The sequence below is a fragment of the Electrona antarctica genome (assembly GCF_951216825.1).
Source record: "Electrona antarctica genome assembly, chromosome: 21".
NCBI lineage: Eukaryota > Metazoa > Chordata > Actinopteri > Myctophiformes > Myctophidae > Electrona > Electrona antarctica.
This window is the reverse complement of record NC_136802.1, coordinates 4,038,718-4,057,290: the sequence shown is the minus strand read 5'-3', so window position 1 is coordinate 4,057,290 and position 18,573 is coordinate 4,038,718. Positions and strand designations below refer to the sequence as shown.

The window sequence follows — 18,573 nt, the reverse complement described above, 5'->3', positions numbered from 1 at the left end:
GGTGTAACTCATATTATTAATATTCTTCCAGGGCCACACGGTCAGAGAGTGGGTGTAACTCATATTATTAATATTCTTCCAGGGCCACACGGTCAGAGAGTGGGTGTAACTCATATTATTAATATTCTTCCAGGGCCACACGGTCAGAGAGTCGGTGTAACTCATATTATTAATATTCTTCCAGGGCCATACGGTCAGAGAGTGGGTGTAACTCATATTATTAATATTCTTCCAGGGCCACACGGTCAGAGTGGGTGTAACTCATATTATTAATATTCTTCCAGGGCCACACGGTCAGAGTGGGTGTAACTCATATTATTAATATTCTTCCAGGGCCATACGGTCAGAGAGTGGGTGTAACTCATATTATTAATATTCTTCCAGGGCCACACGGTCAGAGAGTGGGTGTAACTCATATTATTAATATTCTTCCAGGGCCACACGGTCAGAGAGTGGGTGTAACTCATATTATTAATATTCTTCCAGGGCCACACGGTCAGAGAGTGGGTGTAACTCATATTATTAATATTCTTCCAGGGCCTCACGGTCAGAGTGGGTGTAACTCATATTATTCATATTCTTCCAGGGCCATACGGTCAGAGAGTGGGTGTAACTCATTAATATTCATATTCTTCCAGGGCCACACGGTCAGAGAGTGGGTGTAACTCATATTATTAATATTCTTCCAGGGCCATACGGTCAGAGAGTGGGTGTAACTCATTAATATTCATATTCTTCCAGGGCCACACGGTCAGAGAGTGGGTGTAACTCATATTATTAATATTCTTCCAGGGCCACACGGTCAGAGAGTGGGTGTAACTCATATTATTAATATTCTTCCAGGGCCATACGGTCAGAGAGTGGGTGTAACTCATTAATATTCATATTCTTCCAGGGCCACACGGTCAGAGAGTGGGTGTAACTCATATTATTAATATTCTTCCAGGGCCACACGGTCAGAGAGTGGGTGTAACTCATATTATTAATATTCTTCCAGGGCCATACGGTCAGAGAGTGGGTGTAACTCATATTATTAATATTCTTCCAGGGCCACACGGTCAGAGAGTGGGTGTAACTCATATTATTAATATTCTTCCAGGGCCATACGGTCAGAGAGTGGGTGTAACTCATATTATTAATATTCTCCCAGGGCCACACGGTCAGAGAGTGGGTGTAACTCATATTATTAATATTCTTCCAGGGCCACACGGTCAGAGTGGGTGTAACTCATTATTATTATTAATATTCTTCCAGGGCCACACGGTCAGAGAGTGGGTGTAACTCATTAATATTCATATTCTTCCAGGGCCACACGGTCAGAGAGTGGGTGTCCATGGCCGCTCCCAGGTTGGAGATCTACCACCGCTTCAAGAACTTCCTGAGGACGCACGTGGACGAGAACGGACACAACGTCTTCAAGGAGAAGGTCTCTGACATGTGCAAAGGTTCGTATTGTTATGGATTATTGTTATTGACCCATTTAGACCTGAGGCCGACTTCTTTAAAAAAAGAGCCAGCTCAGGAGCCAGCTTAGGTGGTTAGGATGCCTCTCGGGCGTCTCCCTAGAGAGGTCCTCGAGGCAGACCAAGGCGCAGATGGAGGAATCAACATCGACTCACTGGCCGTGGAACGCCTCGGGATCCCCCAGGAGGAAGTCCCTAATTTTGACCTTACTATCTTTGACCTAACAGAGAACAAGGAGAGTCTGGTGGTGAACTATGACCTTTGACCTTACAGAGAACAAGGATAGTCTGGTGGTGACCTTTGACCTTACAGAGAACAAGGAGAGTGGTGGTGACCTTTGATCTTTGACCTTACAGAGAACAAGGAGAGCCTGGTGGTGAACTATGACCTTTGACCTTACATAGAACAAGGAGAGTCTGGTGGTGAACTATGACCTTTGACCTTACAGATAACAAGGAGAGTCTGGTGGTGAACTATGACCTATGACCTATGACCTTTGACCTTACAGAGAACAGGGAGAGCCTGGTGGTGAACTATGAAGATCTGGCAGCCAGAGAACACGTCCTGGCCTACTTCCTGCCTGAAGCTCCGACCGAGATGTTAAAGGTACAATATTATTATAATAATAATGAATTGCATTTTTATAGCGCTTTTCCAAGTGCTCAAAGCGCTTTACAATGGTCCATTCATTCATACAGTGGGAGGTGGAGCGGCGACCAGTCGACACATCATCATGCTTTATCTAGCATGTGACGTGTCAAACTAGGGGGTTTTCATGATGCTGAATCCATTCTTAGCATTAGTTTTGCAAAAAAAAAACACTCATTGGGCTTAAAACAGCCATGCCCACTTGCCCAAATGTGCTGACATCATCACATTTGTGATGACGGCATTGGCTCTTTGACTTTTTTGCCTTCTATAGGTTGTTAATGGTATGGTCACATATTATGCCAATTATGAAAATTGCTCAACAAGTTATAGCATCCGGCAGTTTCTACATGCTGGGGACCCATACTCAACATTTATAACATAAAACCTTGGTGTACTCAACATGTTCGGGTTCACAATGGGGCTCTATGGGCTGTGGCTACAGCAGAAACAATATAGCGTTTTCTCTCAGTCAGTTGATTCTTCATATCCATATGAGTCAAGCGGCCTGAATGTTTATTTTTCAAACACAGTTCTTATATGAGGTGATCTAAAATCCCTGTACGGGGATTACAATGAACATAAAAAAGTACATGGATACGTACGTGAATTTGGCGCCCTCTACCGATATTGATGTCAGACTTCGTGTGTGTAGGTGTTCGATGAGGCAGCGAAGGAGGTGGTGTTGGCCATGTACCCCAAATACGACCGCATCGCACACCAGATCCACGTCCGGATCTGTAACCTTCCCCTGGTGGAAGAACTACGGTCACTGAGGTAACACACACACACACACCAGTACACACACACACACACACACACACACACACACACACACACACACACACACACACACACACACACACACACACACACACACACACGCACACCAGTACACACACACACACACACACACACACACACACACACACACACACACACACACACACACACACACACACACCGCACACCAGTACACACACACACACACACACACACACACACACCTGTAACCTTCCACGGTAGAATAACTGAGGTCACGCACACATGCACACGCATGCATGCCCAATTTGCCCATACGCGCACACAGACATACGCACGCGCACATGCACACACTCTGCAATCTCTCTCTGGGACAACAAACTCCAGGATAGTGAAAATATGTGCTTTTTGGACAGCTGTAAATTCTTGTAAATTAAAGCAGCTTTCAGATGTTGCCACACATGCTTCCCCGTTTGATGAGCCCGTTCAGGGCGGGAACCCCTTTTGGTGTTGTAAGCCTTATGTTATACATTAGCTATTGAAAAATAGTAGATCTACAAGCTCATAGCGCGGCATCGAATGCCGCGCTATGAGCTTATAGATCTGCTATTTTTGAAAAATCATGAAAATGTGTAGCAAATCTTTGAGTATATATTCTTTCAGAGCGAACGTTTTTAACTCAAATCTTTGCATCTGGGGGAGTCTCTGGAACGACATATGAGATGTGGGTTGGCGGGCCAATTTTATCGAGTCCTTGACATGAAATAGTTTGAAAAGCACTGACACAGAAACATGAGGTTTTTCCAGAAAACTGTCACGATTTAGAAGACATTTTTGTAGAATCTGGTCTCGGTCCTACAAATATTGTGTTGTGTTCCGACAGGCAGCTCCATCTGAACCAGCTGATCCGGACGTCGGGGGTGGTCACCAGCTGCACGGGCGTCCTGCCCCAGCTGGGCATGGTCAAATACAACTGTAACAAATGTAACTTCGTCCTGGGGCCGTTCTTCCAGTCCCAGAACCAGGAGGTCAGGCCCGGCTCCTGTCCCGAGTGTCAGAGCATGGGACCGTTTGACATCAACATGGAACAGGTAAGAGGCGTGGGAATTATCCATTTAAGTCATTAATTGATACATTTTGATAACCTTATCGATCGATTAACCGGTTAGTTGAAGCACCGGTTACGCAGTAGAACTGTTAATGAACCAATCAACTTCCTCCTTGCAGACGGTATACCAGAACTATCAGCGAATCACCATCCAGGAGAGCCCGGGCAAGGTGGCGGCAGGCCGCCTCCCTCGCTCCAAGGACGCCATCCTATTGGCCGACCTGGTGGACAGCTGCAAGCCGGGAGACGAGATCGTAAGTCGATCCGATCATTCGTTAACCCATTTTGGGCGGGAACCCCTTTTGGTGTTTTAAGCATTATGTTATGCTTTAGCTATTGAAAAATAGCAGATCTACAAGCTCAGCGCGAGTGGCGCGCTACAAGCTTGTAGGTCTGCTATTTTTGAAAAATCGAAGAATGACTGACATAGAAACAGCTTTTTCAGAAAACTGTCAGGATGTAGAAGACATTTTTAGAATCTGATCTCAGGTCAAAAAACAGACTTAACGACAACGGTCTGATTCTAACTGACGAGATGTCTCGTCGATGGCAGTATTCCATGTAGACCTGTATGTTGTAACCTTTAAAACCGGATGCTACCTCCTGTCTGAAACCGGATGCTACCTCCTTTACCTCTGAAACCGGATGCTACCTCCTGTCGTCCATCAGGAACTGACCGGCATCTACAACAACAACTACGACGGCTCTCTCAACATGGCCAACGGCTTCCCCGTCTTCGCCACGGTCATCATGGCCAATCACATCGCCCGGAAGGACAACCGCGTGGCGGTGGGCGAGATGACGGACGAGGACGTCAAGGCCATCACCTTGCTGTCCAAGGACGAGAGGATAGGAGAGAGGGTACGCACACACACACACACAGATACACACACACACACACACACACAGAGAAACACACACACACACACAGAGAAACACACAGACACGCACAGGCGGATGTCAAGAGGTCGCTTCTCACCCTCAGGCGTCTTACTGGAATGTTTGAGACAGCATCACCACTGTCATTTTACTGGCATAAATGGAGTTCTCATCGGTGTTGTTTTCGTCGACTACAACTAAGGCGAAAAATGTCGGTCGACTACCTTTTTCCAGTGATGGAAACTAAATGAAAACTAAGCTATGGTGACTTGAAATAAATATACTGACAATTTTGTCAACAAAATAAAAACTAGACTAAAATGTTAGGAAGGGACTAGTGGACAAGAGATCCAGTATAAGTCATTTTACACAGATCTGCTATTTTCAGCAAATGTAAAAAACAGTCATTACGACGGCATCAATGCCCACCAAAATACATTTTAGTCGACTAAAATCTTATGATATTTAGTCGACTAAAACTAGACTAACACTAAAACATTCCGGGTGACTAAAATGTGACTAAAACTTAAGTGAAAACTATTCAGGTCTAAATAAAACTACTAAAACTAAAATCACAATTTGCTGCCAAAAACAACACGTTCTCGTTGGTTTCCATGCAGATCTTCGCCAGTGTGGGTCCGTCTATCTACGGCCATGAGGACATCAAGAGAGCGCTCGCCCTCGCTCTGTTTGGTGGAGAGCCCAAGAACCCAGGTAACTCCTCCCCCAGGTAACCCTGCCCCCAGATAACCCCGCCCCCAGGTAACCCCGCCCCCAGGTAACCCCCATCCCCCCAGGTAACCGAACCTAAACATGTAGCTAGGTGTAATGTTAGAGTCCACAGAAGTGAACCTTTTCAAGCCTGTTTTCTCAACTCGCTGTTTCTCTGCGAGACATTACTCTATAAGCCATATCTCCAAAACTGGTGGGTCAAACTGAACAACCAATATGTCAATTTGAAGCTATGATTCCCTGCTTTCATATGACATGAACAAAACAATTTGAAAAAAATCCAATGGCAGCCCCTCAGTCAAATCTGGTGACATATTGTCTTGTGTTAGGTGTAAACACAAGGTATTGTAATGATGATGATACATTATAATATTAATAATAATGTATTGTGTTTAGGTGGTAAACACAAGGTCTTGTAATGATGATGATACATTATAATATTAATAATAATGTCTTGTGTTTAGGTGGTAAACACAAGGTCTTGTAATGATGATGATAAATTATAATATTAATGATAATGTCTTGTGTTTAGGTGGTAAACACAAGGTCCGTGGAGACATCAACATTCTTCTGTGTGGAGATCCAGGAACAGCCAAGTCCCAGTTCCTCAAGTACGTCCAAAGTCGTCCATGTTTAAACATAAAACCTTGATTGAGGGACAGCCTCATGAAAAAGCAAGGGCCTCCTCTTGCTTCTAACTTAACACTTAGGCCGCTAGCATTTATTGAAAAATTAGGATCTAATTCACGCCAGCATTTTTTTAATTTGAGCTCTTATTTTAAAAAGCCGCCATTTCCGCTCCACAAACAGTAGTCCTAAGTTAGGAGTTTTCACACAGCTGGATGGGCCTTGTTTACAATGTGAATCCAGGCCGGAGCTCCGGAGAGCTCTAGATCATCAGCTCTGTGCCGTCAAAGAAACGCTGTTTTGACCAAAAATGCCACCTGGGACAAGGAATAGGAGTTACAGGCGATTGAAAGAAATGGATAGAATGGATTCTTATGACGATCTAAGATGGGCGATCCAGTGCTGTGCTAACACATCTAGCTAACCGGCTAACGTGAGTAGCATTTTGGCTCGAGCAATCGAACGCGCTATAAAAGCTCAATTGCCGAAGGCCGTCGGCAATGGCGTTAAGCGTCAGTATCAAAATTAGGCTTCAATTGACTTTAATCGTCGGCAACGGCGCGCTAAGTGTTAAGTTGTAGGCTTGTTCTACATACTCGCACACACACGCACGCCCTTTTTGGGTTTCTTTTCTCACCTGCACTTATTTTTCTATTTTAATTTATTTATTTTACTGTTTTATTTGAATTGTGCGAATAAATAAAACTAAACTAAAAACAAACGCAAAGCATTCGCAAAAACATAAGAGAATTAAAATTATTAATTCATGTCCCGATACACTTTTTTCGTATCCGATCCCGATACCACAATTTCTGTGTTAGCCGAATACCGATACCAGAGAATAATATTTATATTAATACAAAAAGAAAAAAGATCTTATTTTGAAGTCCACCGACCAGGAATAGTGTTTATAGCTATCTAGCTATATATCTCGTGTTGTGTTTATAGCTGTGTTTATAGCTATCTAGCTATATATCTCGTGTTGTGTTTATAGCTATCTAGCTATATATCTGGTGTTGTGTTTATAGCTATCTAGCTATATATCTCGTGTTGTGTTTATAGCTATCTAGCTATATATCTCGTGTTGTGTTTATAGCAGACTCCTCACTCAAATGTGCACTTGCAGTTTGGGCAACTCCAAAGCAAACTCCACATGTCCCAACGTTTTATTTACCTGCCATAGTGTAGACTGGCATATTTGCCAATACCGATATGACCTGATATGACCAAATAAGGGCCGATCCGATACTTTTCCGATACCGATACAGTATCTGGACATCTCCATTTATTTTGATGTGTGTGTGTGTGTGTCCACCAGGTACGTGGAGAAGGTGGCCAGCCGGGCGGTGTTCACCACGGGTCAGGGGGCGTCGGCCGTGGGGCTGACAGCCTACGTCCAGAGACACCCGGTCACCAGAGAGTGGACCCTGGAGGCCGGAGCCCTGGTGCTGGCTGACCGGGGGGTGTGTCTGATCGACGAGTTTGATAAGGTAATCAATATGTCTGTCTGATCGACGGGTTTGATAAGGTAATCAATCAGTTTTCGTCGACTACCACTTTCACTGACGAAAACTAAATAGAAACTAAATGAAAACTAAGCTATGGTGACTAAAACTATGACTAAATATACTGTCGATTTTTGTCAACAAATAAAAACTAGACTAAAATGTTAGGAAGGGACTAGTGGACAAGAGATCCAGTATAAGTCATTTTACACTTGGTTGCATGCTGAAAATAGCCGATCTACAAGCTCACAACGTGCCGCAACGCAACACTTTGTGAGCTTGTAGATCTGCTATTTTCAGCAAGTGTAAAATCAGCCATTACGGCGGCATCAAGGCCCGCCAAAATACATTTTAGTCGACTAAATCAACTGTAGATTTAATCTTATGATATTTAGTAGTAAAACTAGTAGACTAAATAAAACTAGACTAACACCAAAACATTCCAGGTGACTAAAATGTGACTGAAACTAAGTAAACTATTCAAGAGACTACGACTAAAACTAAAATCAAAATTTGCTGCCAAAAACAACACTGTAATCAATATGTCCGTCTGATCGACGAGTTTGATAAGGTAATCAATAATCTGCTCAATGAGCCATCTGTCTGATCAATGAGTTGGATCAGGTAATCAATAATCTGCTCAATGAGCCATCTGTCTGATCAATGAGTTGGATCAGGTGAACACGATGGGTCTGATCGGTCTGGGTCAAATTGGACCAGTGAAGACCAGACCAGACAGAACCAGAGCCTTAGATATAGACAGAGTTGCGCAAACTGCGTTCACTTCATGGGGCTTCAGTCCAATGGCAGCTCTCCTACATAGACTTCTATTGGTCACTTCATGGGGCTTCAGTCCAATGGAGGCTCTCCTACATAGACTTCTATTGGTCACTTCATGGGGCTTCAGTCCAATGGAGGCTCTCCTACATAGACTTCTATTGGTCACTTCATGGGGCTTCAGTCCAATGTGGGCTCTCCTACATAGACTTCTATTGGTCACTTCATGGGGCTTCAGTCCAATGGAGGCTCTCCTACATAGACTTCTATTGAGAATGGGGACAACCAACTGGGACAAGTCCTGGACCGGACCCAGGCAACAGCCCAGCTTTAATGATCTTAAATCCCTTTATTTTAGATTGTTTTGTAGTAATACTTTTGTAGTAATACAACATAAACATTACAGAGACTTTAGTTGTCACTGTACAATACTTTAAAACAGTTGTCATGTTGCACACATGCTTAAAAATAGCTCTTATTTGCACCGCCCTCGTTGAAAACAATGTATTTCCAACTCCAGCTTGTCTCAGTCCAGGCTGCATGAACAGCGCTCGAGCGCTCGGTTTCTGCCCCCTCAATGTCGTGACTCTTCTATTAGATGGCCCTGGACAGAACCAGCATCCATGAAGATTTAGGGTGCGTTCGGAAATGCGCACCGAGAATGTGGTCAGTTTGTTGAGTGTGGTGGGCGGTGACGTCACAGAGTGCGTTCAGTGTGCCTTATTTACGAACGACCACAGCTGTGACGCATTCACACCGGACAACCCCAGCTTCAGGGTAGGGTCGCTCAGTGCGGGCACTCGGCACACCCGGTGCGCAGCGCACTGGATTATCGAACGACAACGCACCGAGTGCACTGAATAAACGAACGACAAGAGAGCACACCAGTGCGTTCAGGGCGTATTTCCGAACGCACCCATAATAACAATAATTGTGTTTCTGAATAGATGAACGATGCAGACAGGACCAGCATCCATGAAGATATAATGACAATAATTGTGTTTCTGAATAGATGAACGATGCAGACAGGACCAGCATCCATGAAGATATAATAACAATAATTGTGTTTCTGAATAGATGAACGACGCAGACAGGACCAGCATCCATGAGGCGATGGAACAACAGAGTATCTCCATATCGAAGGCCGGCATCGTGACTTCTCTACAGGCCAGATGTACCATCATCGCTGCTTCTAATCCTATAGGTATTTATACATTTAGGCCTGACGTAAAAAAAATAAAAATAAAAAAGTCATGACAGTCATGACAGTTTTTTGAAATATGTTTCTATATCGGTGGTGCTCAATATTTCATGTCAAGGACCCCAAAAATTATATGTAATTGGCCACTGACCCCCATCTGAAAATATGTTGTTCCAGGAATCTTTGAATATGCTTTCAGAGCGAATGTTTTTAACTCAAATCTTTGCTTCTGAGGGGGTTCCTGGAACAACATATTTTCAGATGGGGGTCGGCGGCCAATTACATATAATCTTGGGCGTCTTTGACATGAAAATGTTTGAGAACCACTGATATAGAAACATGGTTTTTTTTCAGAAAACTGTCAGGATTTAGAAGACATTTGTAGAATCGTTCCCAGGTCTAAATGTGTTAAATGGCGTAAAAGATCTGTTTCTCCAGATAGGGTACGTTGCCGATCACTGATCGAGTCATTTTTAGACCTTTGACCTTCTGTAATGTGTGTGTGTGTAGGTGGGAGGTACGACCCCTCAATGACCTTTGACCTTCTGTAATGTGTGTGTGTAGGTGGGAGGTACGACCCCTCGATGACCTTTGACCTTCTGTAATGTGTGTGTGTGTGTGTGTGTGTAGGTGGGAGGTACGACCCCTCGCTGACCTTCTCGGAGAACGTTGACCTCACTGAACCCATCGTGTCTCGATTTGACATCCTCTGTGTCGTCAGGGACACTGTGGACCCTGTCCAGGTGGGTGCACGCACACACACACACACACACACACACACTGTGGAACATGTACAGGTAGGTGCACGCGCACACACACACACACTGGACCCTGTCCAGGTGGGTGCACGCACGCACACACACACACACACACACACACACTGTGGAACATGTACAGGTAGGTGCACGCGCGCGCACACACACACACACACACACACACACACACACACACACACACACACACACACTGGACCCTGTCCAGGTGGGTGCACACACACACACACACTGTGGAACATGTACAGGTAGGTCAGGGTTCCCCAATTAATTTTCCTCGAGGGCCATATTTTGACTAGGGTACCAGGCTGGGGGCCGAGTCCGCACGCGTGAGGTCGAGGTCTTGCCCTGAAAATTCATTTTCAGGGCAGGACCCCATTTGAAAAGGATGCCCAGTTTGACATGCATAGGCTACTGACCCCCATTTAATGCCATTTTTTTTTTATTCTTCCCGCGGGCCGCAAATGGCCCGCGGGCCGCCTATTGGGGAACCCTGAGGTAGGTGCACGCGCGCACACACACTGGACCCTGTCCACTCTGTTCTGTGTGTCGTTAACCCATTAACGACCCAACCCTCCCCTCCCTCCCCGGCACCAGGACGAGATGCTGGCTCGCTTCGTGGTTGGCTCCCACATCAAGCATCACCCCAGCAACAAGGACGCTGTGGGCCTGGAGGAGGTGGTGCTGCCCAACTCCACCGACGTCCCCCTCGTCCCCCAGGAGCTGCTGAGGAAATACATCATGTACGCCAAGGAACGAGTAAGTAGGCCGTACTACATCATGTGCTCGACGTACTGTACTCTCTACTAGGGATGTCCCGATCATGTACTTTGTACAAAGCTGGGTTTTTTTGGGGGGGCCCCAGGTGTCCTTGATAAGGGGACATTTTGAGAACCTGATGGTACCCAGTGATGCATTAAGTCCATACATGAATGGAAACACCTGTAAACGTGTGTCTGTGTCTGTGTGTGTAGGTTCATCCTAAACTCAACCAGATGGATCAGGATAAAGTGGCTAGAATCTACAGCGAGCTGAGGAAGGAATCCATGGTGAGTAGTCGAGTCTCTATTTAAACTACAGAATCCATGGTGAGTAGTCGAGTCTCTATTTAAACTACAGAATCCATGGTGAGTAGTCGAGTCTCTATTTAAACTACAGAATCCATGGTGAGTAGTCGAGTCTCTATTTAAACTACAGAATCCATGGTGAGTAGTCGAGTCTCTATTTAAACTACAGAATCCATGGTGAGTAGTCGAGTCTCTATTTAAACTACAGAATCCATGGTGAGTAGTCGAGTCTCTATTTAAACTACAGAATCCATGGTGAGTAGTCGAGTCTCTATTTAAACTACAGAATCCATGGTGAGTAGTCGAGTCTCTCTCATCCTTTCCCTCCATCCCTCCATCCCTCGTCTCTCTCTGTGTCTCTCTCGTCCAACCAGGCGACTGGCAGCATCCCCATCATGTCTCTCTGTCTCATCCAATCACGTCTCTCTCTGTGTCTCTCTCGTCCAATCAGGCGACGGGCAGCATCCCCATCATGTCTCTCTGTCTCATCCAATCACGTCTCTCTCTGTGTCTCTCTCGTCCAACCAGGCGACGGGCAGCATCCCCATCACGGTGCGCCACATCGAGTCGATGATCCGCATGGCGGAGGCCCACGCCCGCATGCACCTCCGAGACTACGTCCAGGAGGACGACGTCAACATGGCTATCAGGGTCATGCTGGAGAGCTTCATCGACACGCAGAAGTTCAGCGTGATGAGGAGCATGAGGAAGGTACGTAGTTCAGCGTGATGAGGAAGGTACGTAGTTCAGCGTGATGAGGAAGGTACGTAGTTCAGCGTGATGAGGAGCATGAGGAAGGTGCGTAGTTCAGCGTGATGAGGAGCATGAGGAAGGTACGTAGTTCAGCATGATGAGGAGCATGAGGAAGGTACGTAGTTCAGCGTGATGAGGAGCATGAGGAAGGTACGTAGTTCAGCGTGATGAGGAAGGTACGTAGTTCAGCGTGATGAGGAAGGTACGTAGTTCAGCGTGATGAGGAGCATGAGGAAGGTACGTAGTTCAGCGTGATGAGGAAGGTACGTAGTTCAGCGTGATGAGGAAGGTACGTAGTTCAGCGTGATGAGGAGCATGAGGAAGGTACGTAGTTCAGCGTGATGAGGAGCATGAGGAAGGTACGTAGTTCAGCGTGATGAGGAAGGTACGTAGTTCAGCGTGATGAGGAGCATGAGGAAGGTACGTAGTTCAGCGTGATGAGGAGCATGAGGAAGGTATGCGTGGATACAGTTCTCAGTCAGTTTATTTAGATATTACAGTGAGGAACGTGTCTGTTTATATAGATATTACAGCATGACGTGAGATTAACGTCGACCGCCCGTTTAGGTTTAGGAGTCGATTAGGATTAGACATTTAGAGAAGTTAGTTTAGAAGACGTGTAGAGTTGATTTGGGCTTTTGTTAAGTGCCAGTATTGCGCTCTGTGTACAATTGTACTCAATTCATCAGTAAAATGTTCTCTGTCTCTCTGTCTCTCCGTCTCTCTCCCTCTCTCTCTGTCTCCCTCCCTCTCTCTCTGTCTGTCTCTATGTCTCTCTCTCTCTGTCTGTCTCTCTCTCTCCTCTCTCTCTCTCTGTCTGTCTCTCTCTGTCTGTCTCTCTCTGTCTGTCTCTCTCTCTCTGTCTCTCTCTCTCCGTCTCTCTCTCTCCTCTCTCTCTCTCTGTCGGTCTGTCTCTCTCTGTCTGTCTCTCTCTCTCCTCTCTCTCTCTCTGTCTGTCTTTGTCTGTCTCTCTGTCTCTCTCTCTCTCTCTCTCTCTCTCTCTGTCTCTCTCTCTCTGTCCGTCCGTCCCCCCCCCCCCCCCCTCTCTCTCTCAGACGTTCTCTCGCTACCTAGCCTTCCGTCGGGACAACAACGAGCTGCTGCTGTTCATCCTGAAGCAGCTGGTGTCGGAGCAGGTCTCCTACCAGAGGAACCGCTACGGAGCGCAGAGCGACAACGTGGAGGTCCCCGAGAAGGACCTGCAGGACAAGGTAAGAAACGCTGCCGCCTGCTGCCTGGCCCTGGTACTGCAGGACAAGGTAAAATGCTTAAAAAGGTGCAAAAGTGCAGACCTGAGGCCCGAATCTACAAATGCCTGCATTCTGAATCGGTAGTTCCCAGACTTTGTTCGTGCCAAGAACAACACGTAGTGGTTCCCAAAGTGGGGTCCGGGGACCCCTAGGGGTACTAGCTCAATAGGCCTATCTCACTGCCCGCTTTCCACGCCCACTTCCGGTAAATAGTGGTGTCTTTAACATTAGCATTTACACGTTTTTTTTCTCTGGAGAATCTAAGTACATTTTCTAATGTAAAAATGTGACAGACTAATATTATTATGAAGCAAACAAGATGGTAAATCAGATAGAACAAACCTTACCTTGAGAAAACAAAAGTTGTAGACTTCTTAAATTACCTCTGTTAACATGTAGTGTCTATGGAGTGACGTCACGCTATCACCACTAACCCCGAAAGGGGGCGTATTAAGGAGGGCGGGGAAATTCTGTGAGATTATTATAGATAGTTAGGAACCAAATGGACCCGTATGGGGCTGTAACTCTAAGAGTGTACAAATGGACCCTAACGGGTCCATGTGGTTCCATTTGTACACTCTCAGAGTTAAATTAACAGTGGCTTTACAATATAAATTGGGGTACCAGAGGAAGAAATGCCATTAAATCGGGGGTCCGTAGCATAATGCGTGTGAAACTGGAGGTCCATGAAATGAATGTTTCGGAATCACTGCTAGAGCCGTAAAAATCCTCCCTTATCGGGGTCACTGGTGTATGTTTTCAAATGGGGGGTCCGTGGCCTAATAAATGTTGTTTTGGGGGTCCTTGACACGAAAAAGTTTGGGATCGTAGGAAGTTATCCTCTGTGTCAGAGAGGCCTGATAAGCACTGGTATTTATTCATTTTCAAAGCCATCTCAGGAATGGTCCCCCCTTACATTTGTTCTCTGTTGGATCAGAATCCTAGTGACTTCCTGACCCTCAAGGTTCCATTTGCTTAGCCTGGCTAATAAGCCAGACTCAAACCACACTGTCGTGTGGTATTTGAGTCTGGAGATGCTGTGTATGGATCTTGTTTCCCGGGGGGCGGGTTCAAACATTTTCTCTTTGACGCAATTGGTCAGAGCTACTGTCAGTCAAAGGTCTCAAGCATTGAATGTCACTGTACCAAAGCCCGCCTATATTGCATACCGTGTCCTGAAATGTGCGTACAATTTAGCCTCTCCAGACCGTAATCCGCCGGCAGGCAATTTTTTTTTTGCCAACGGCTGATTCGGTCTGGCTTATTAGCCAGGCTACCATTTGCTAACACAAAGCTAGATAAAGCAGCATTCTCTGTTAGTTCTCTGTTCTCCTTTTGATTGGAATGAGATCCAGAAGTCCTTATAAATCACATCACTGCCTTCCCTGGGACAGTTCAGGGAAATTATTTCCAGCACTTTCGCTCAACATTGCAATTGTTTTCATTAATTATCTGTCTCTTATACTTCTTTAGTTTTGGTATCGTATGTTTTCTTATTCGTATATTTAAGCTTTCTGTTGTAAATTGCTGAGTTGTATATTGTTTTTGTGTTCTGTATTTGGCTACATTGAAAATGAGGGCCTGCACCCGTTGTCAGCCTTCTGATTGGTCCCTGACTGACCAACCAGCAGGCTCTTTATGCCTTGTTCCTTCTGATTGGTCCCTGCCTGACCAACCAGCAGGCTCTTTAGGCCTTGTTCCTTCTGATTGGTCCCTGACTGACCAACCAGCAGGCTCTTTCTGCCTTGTTCCGCCCTGGTTACACCTTGTTTATGTTGAATTTGCTAAAACATCATTCTTGGAAAAAACTAAAAACAAACATGATCTGCCCTGCAGTCACCGTGCTGCACCTGAGATGTTCCTTTGTACTGACACCAAGTTTAAAATAAGAACTGAACGCACAGAATATCAATATGAAGCAACTGAAAAACACCTTATTTCAATGGTAGTGGATGGAGAGGATTTTTGTCCAACCACGAAACGGCAACCAATGGGTGCGAAGAGGGGCAGAACCACGGGCGGGGACTTGACAAAGGGTGAATTGTACTCTGAATTGAAATAAAGGTTATGATGATGTTAATGCATCAAATACATATAGACGGATTTAGAGCGTTGTCAAGGGCGTTTTAGCATCAGCATCCCTGCGTTGGCTGATCTTGAGCGCTGACGTCTCCTCCTCCTCTCTCTCTCTCCTCGTCCAATCACAGGCCAGGCAGATCAACATCCACAACCTGACGGCGTTCTACGACAGCGAGCTGTTCCGCTCCAACCGCTTCTCCCACGACGGCAAAAAGAAGCTCATCACGCAGCAGTTCTAGGGAGAGAAACCTGCTTTCTGTTCCTCCTCCTCCACCAACGAGCACAACATCCTCCTCCTAGAATGTCCCCGGAACTATTGGTGCAATGTCTCTGTTAAACATTCTAGCGTTGAATAGCTCCCCCCCCCCCATGTGTCTCTGCCTGTTCATTGGTTGAACACTTGTGTAAATAGTTGTAATGTTAAAACTTTGTATTTGTTCCCATTGGTTGTTTAAACCCTGACCTGTGGCCTCTGTGTTGTTCTGATTGGATGTTTAAAACCTGGCCTATACGACTTCTCCTTCTTCAAGATAAAGTGAATTCAAAGGGCCCCGATTCGCTAAGCTGATTATTACGTCCATATTTTGGGGGTGTAGAAGGAATTTTCCAAACATCCCACGTTGTCAGTGTGGAATAATTCATTCTGATGACATGCAGTACATCGAGCTTTATCGGTACCATGGGAGTTCACATCCGAGCTGACTTGAGTAAGAGCGTCCCTCTGCAAAATTCAGACAAAAATAGATTACTGATTCAGACTATACTAACTAACGTGGGAAGTTTGGAAAATCCTTTTTCACCCAAAATATGTGTGTAAACGGCTAAAGCCAAATTCCAATACCCCCAAATCTCGGCCACTTGCTCGCTCACACTCCAGTCACTCCAGTTACAGTGACAATGGTGACCTGCTGGAAATATGTGACCATCACGTGGACTTCACACAACTTACGCGGAGGTCTTTATTAAATACGTTGCCTGAATACCGCTAGGTGGAACTCTGATAATAAACAATTAACCGCAGCGATATACGCGCGGACACTGACTTTATGTGATTGTCTACGCATTTCAGCAGGTCACCAATTTCACTGTAACACCACCATGCTGGACTGAGTGAGCGAGTGGCATTCTGGGTATTGGAGTTTGGCTTTAGTGAATCTGGCCCAAAATGTGTCTAAACACCACGTGATGCTGACGGGTGTCTCCGTGGTGTGAGGCTGTTAGCAGGGTTAACGTTTATAATAGTTGGCTTTAGGTTAACATGTTTGTCGTGACAACTTCAACTTGACTCACTTTATTATTGTTTAAACGTTCACGTGAACATATTTATGTGTTCCTGATTTGCGTTACTCTGCACCACAATTCGATTGGATTTGGATGGAAGTCGGCTATTGGCTAGCGTGTTTAAATAACGTTTGCGTTCTATTGGCTTGCGTGTTTAAATAACGTTGCATTCCATTGGCCCCGCTGTATGTCGAAACAATGTTTAATTCCATTGGCTAGCCTGTTGGAAACACTTTGATAATAAATGTCATTTTTTTGTTACATGATTGTCGGGTCTGTTATTTTTGTTACATGGATGATGGACAGAAGAGATGGTGTGTAGCTCCATCTCATACAGTGGCAACTAACTGAAGAGATGGTGTGTAGCTCCATCTCATACAGTGGCAACTAACTGAAGAGATGGTGTGTAGCTCCATCTCATACAGTGGCAACTAACTGAAGAGATGGTGTGTAGCTCCATCTCATACAGTGGCAACTAACTGAAGAGATGGTGTGTAGCTCCATCTCATACAGTGGCAACTAACTGAAGAGATGGTGTGTAGCTCCATCTCATACAGTGGCAACTAACTGAAGAGATGGTGTGTAGCTCCATCTCATACAGTGGAAACTAACTGAAGAGATGGTGTGTAGCTCCATCTCATACAGTGGAAACTAACTGAAGAGATGGTGTGTAGCTCCATCTCATACAGTGGAAACTAACTGAAGAGATGGTGTGTAGCTCCATCTCATACAGTGGAAACTAACTGAAGAGATGGTGTGTAGCTCCATCTCATACAGTGGAAACTAACTGAAGAGATGGTGTGTAGCTCCATCTCATACAGTGGAAACTAACTGAAGAGATGGTGTGTAGCTCCATCTCATACAGTGGAAACTAACTGAAGAGATGGTGTGTAGCTCCATCTCATACAGTGGAAACTAACTGAAGAGATGGTGTGTAGCTCCATCTCATACAGTGGAAACTAACTGGCCTTCCGGGGCCCACATGTGGCCCCACCTTCACTTTCGAGCTTGTAGATCGGATTTATTTTCATATTTTGCAATCCTGAACAATGTTTATCTATTTTTGAGGGGCGCTATCCTCTCCTATATCCAGCTTTTAGTGCACGTCTGTCCTCACACTTTGTCCTACACAAACATTAAAGTCCCACTGACAATGTATGGAGAATTTTAGGTCATTATAGTGTCTATTGTACGTCATGATGTATGATGATAAGAGTGCCCCTCACTTCACATGGGTGTGATTTTTATTTTTTTGGAACCCTACGCACCCGTCGCCAAGCTGTTGAGGTGAGCATCTGCCTTTTTCTGTAATAATTGGAATCCTGAAGTGTGTGTGTGTGTGTGTGTGTAATTGTTTTTATTGATGCATTTAGTCATACTTATGTAAAAAATAAAATTACCCCTGAGTGGCGGTGGCTCAGGGGTAAATTGGCTCCCCCAGAGTTAGTGTCGAAGTGTCCTTGAGCAAGACTATGAACCCCTAATTGCTCCTGATGTGCTGGTTGGTGCCTTGCATGGTTTCCTCCGCCATCAGTGTATGAATGTGTGTGTGAATGGGTGAATGTAATGCACAATCTCTGTAAAGCGCCTTGGATAAAGGTGCTATATAAATGCACCATTTAACTTAAGATACGAGACTTTTAATGTTTCTTTCGCTCTGACCTTCA

The 18,573-nt window shown here is 45.2% G+C and overlaps 1 protein-coding gene across 1 annotated transcript in view; it reads left to right on the top strand.

Moving 5' to 3' along the window:
* The window catches only part of mcm2 (minichromosome maintenance complex component 2), a 50,140-nt gene extending 32,973 nt beyond the window's left edge, over window positions 1–17,167 (top strand). The window contains exons 5-20 of the mRNA XM_079491451.1: window positions 1,307–1,445; window positions 1,973–2,070; window positions 2,768–2,889; window positions 3,758–3,965; window positions 4,102–4,236; window positions 4,652–4,843; window positions 5,482–5,575; window positions 6,126–6,204; window positions 7,539–7,710; window positions 9,580–9,706; window positions 10,334–10,446; window positions 11,074–11,235; window positions 11,451–11,525; window positions 12,072–12,254; window positions 13,352–13,507; window positions 15,754–17,167. Coding sequence (XP_079347577.1) covers window positions 1,307–1,445; window positions 1,973–2,070; window positions 2,768–2,889; window positions 3,758–3,965; window positions 4,102–4,236; window positions 4,652–4,843; window positions 5,482–5,575; window positions 6,126–6,204; window positions 7,539–7,710; window positions 9,580–9,706; window positions 10,334–10,446; window positions 11,074–11,235; window positions 11,451–11,525; window positions 12,072–12,254; window positions 13,352–13,507; window positions 15,754–15,864 — 2,166 coding nt within the window. The 3' untranslated portion in view covers window positions 15,865–17,167. The remainder of the gene's footprint in view (window positions 1–1,306; window positions 1,446–1,972; window positions 2,071–2,767; window positions 2,890–3,757; window positions 3,966–4,101; window positions 4,237–4,651; window positions 4,844–5,481; window positions 5,576–6,125; window positions 6,205–7,538; window positions 7,711–9,579; window positions 9,707–10,333; window positions 10,447–11,073; window positions 11,236–11,450; window positions 11,526–12,071; window positions 12,255–13,351; window positions 13,508–15,753) is intronic.
* Window positions 17,168–18,573: the final 1,406 nt, after the last annotated feature.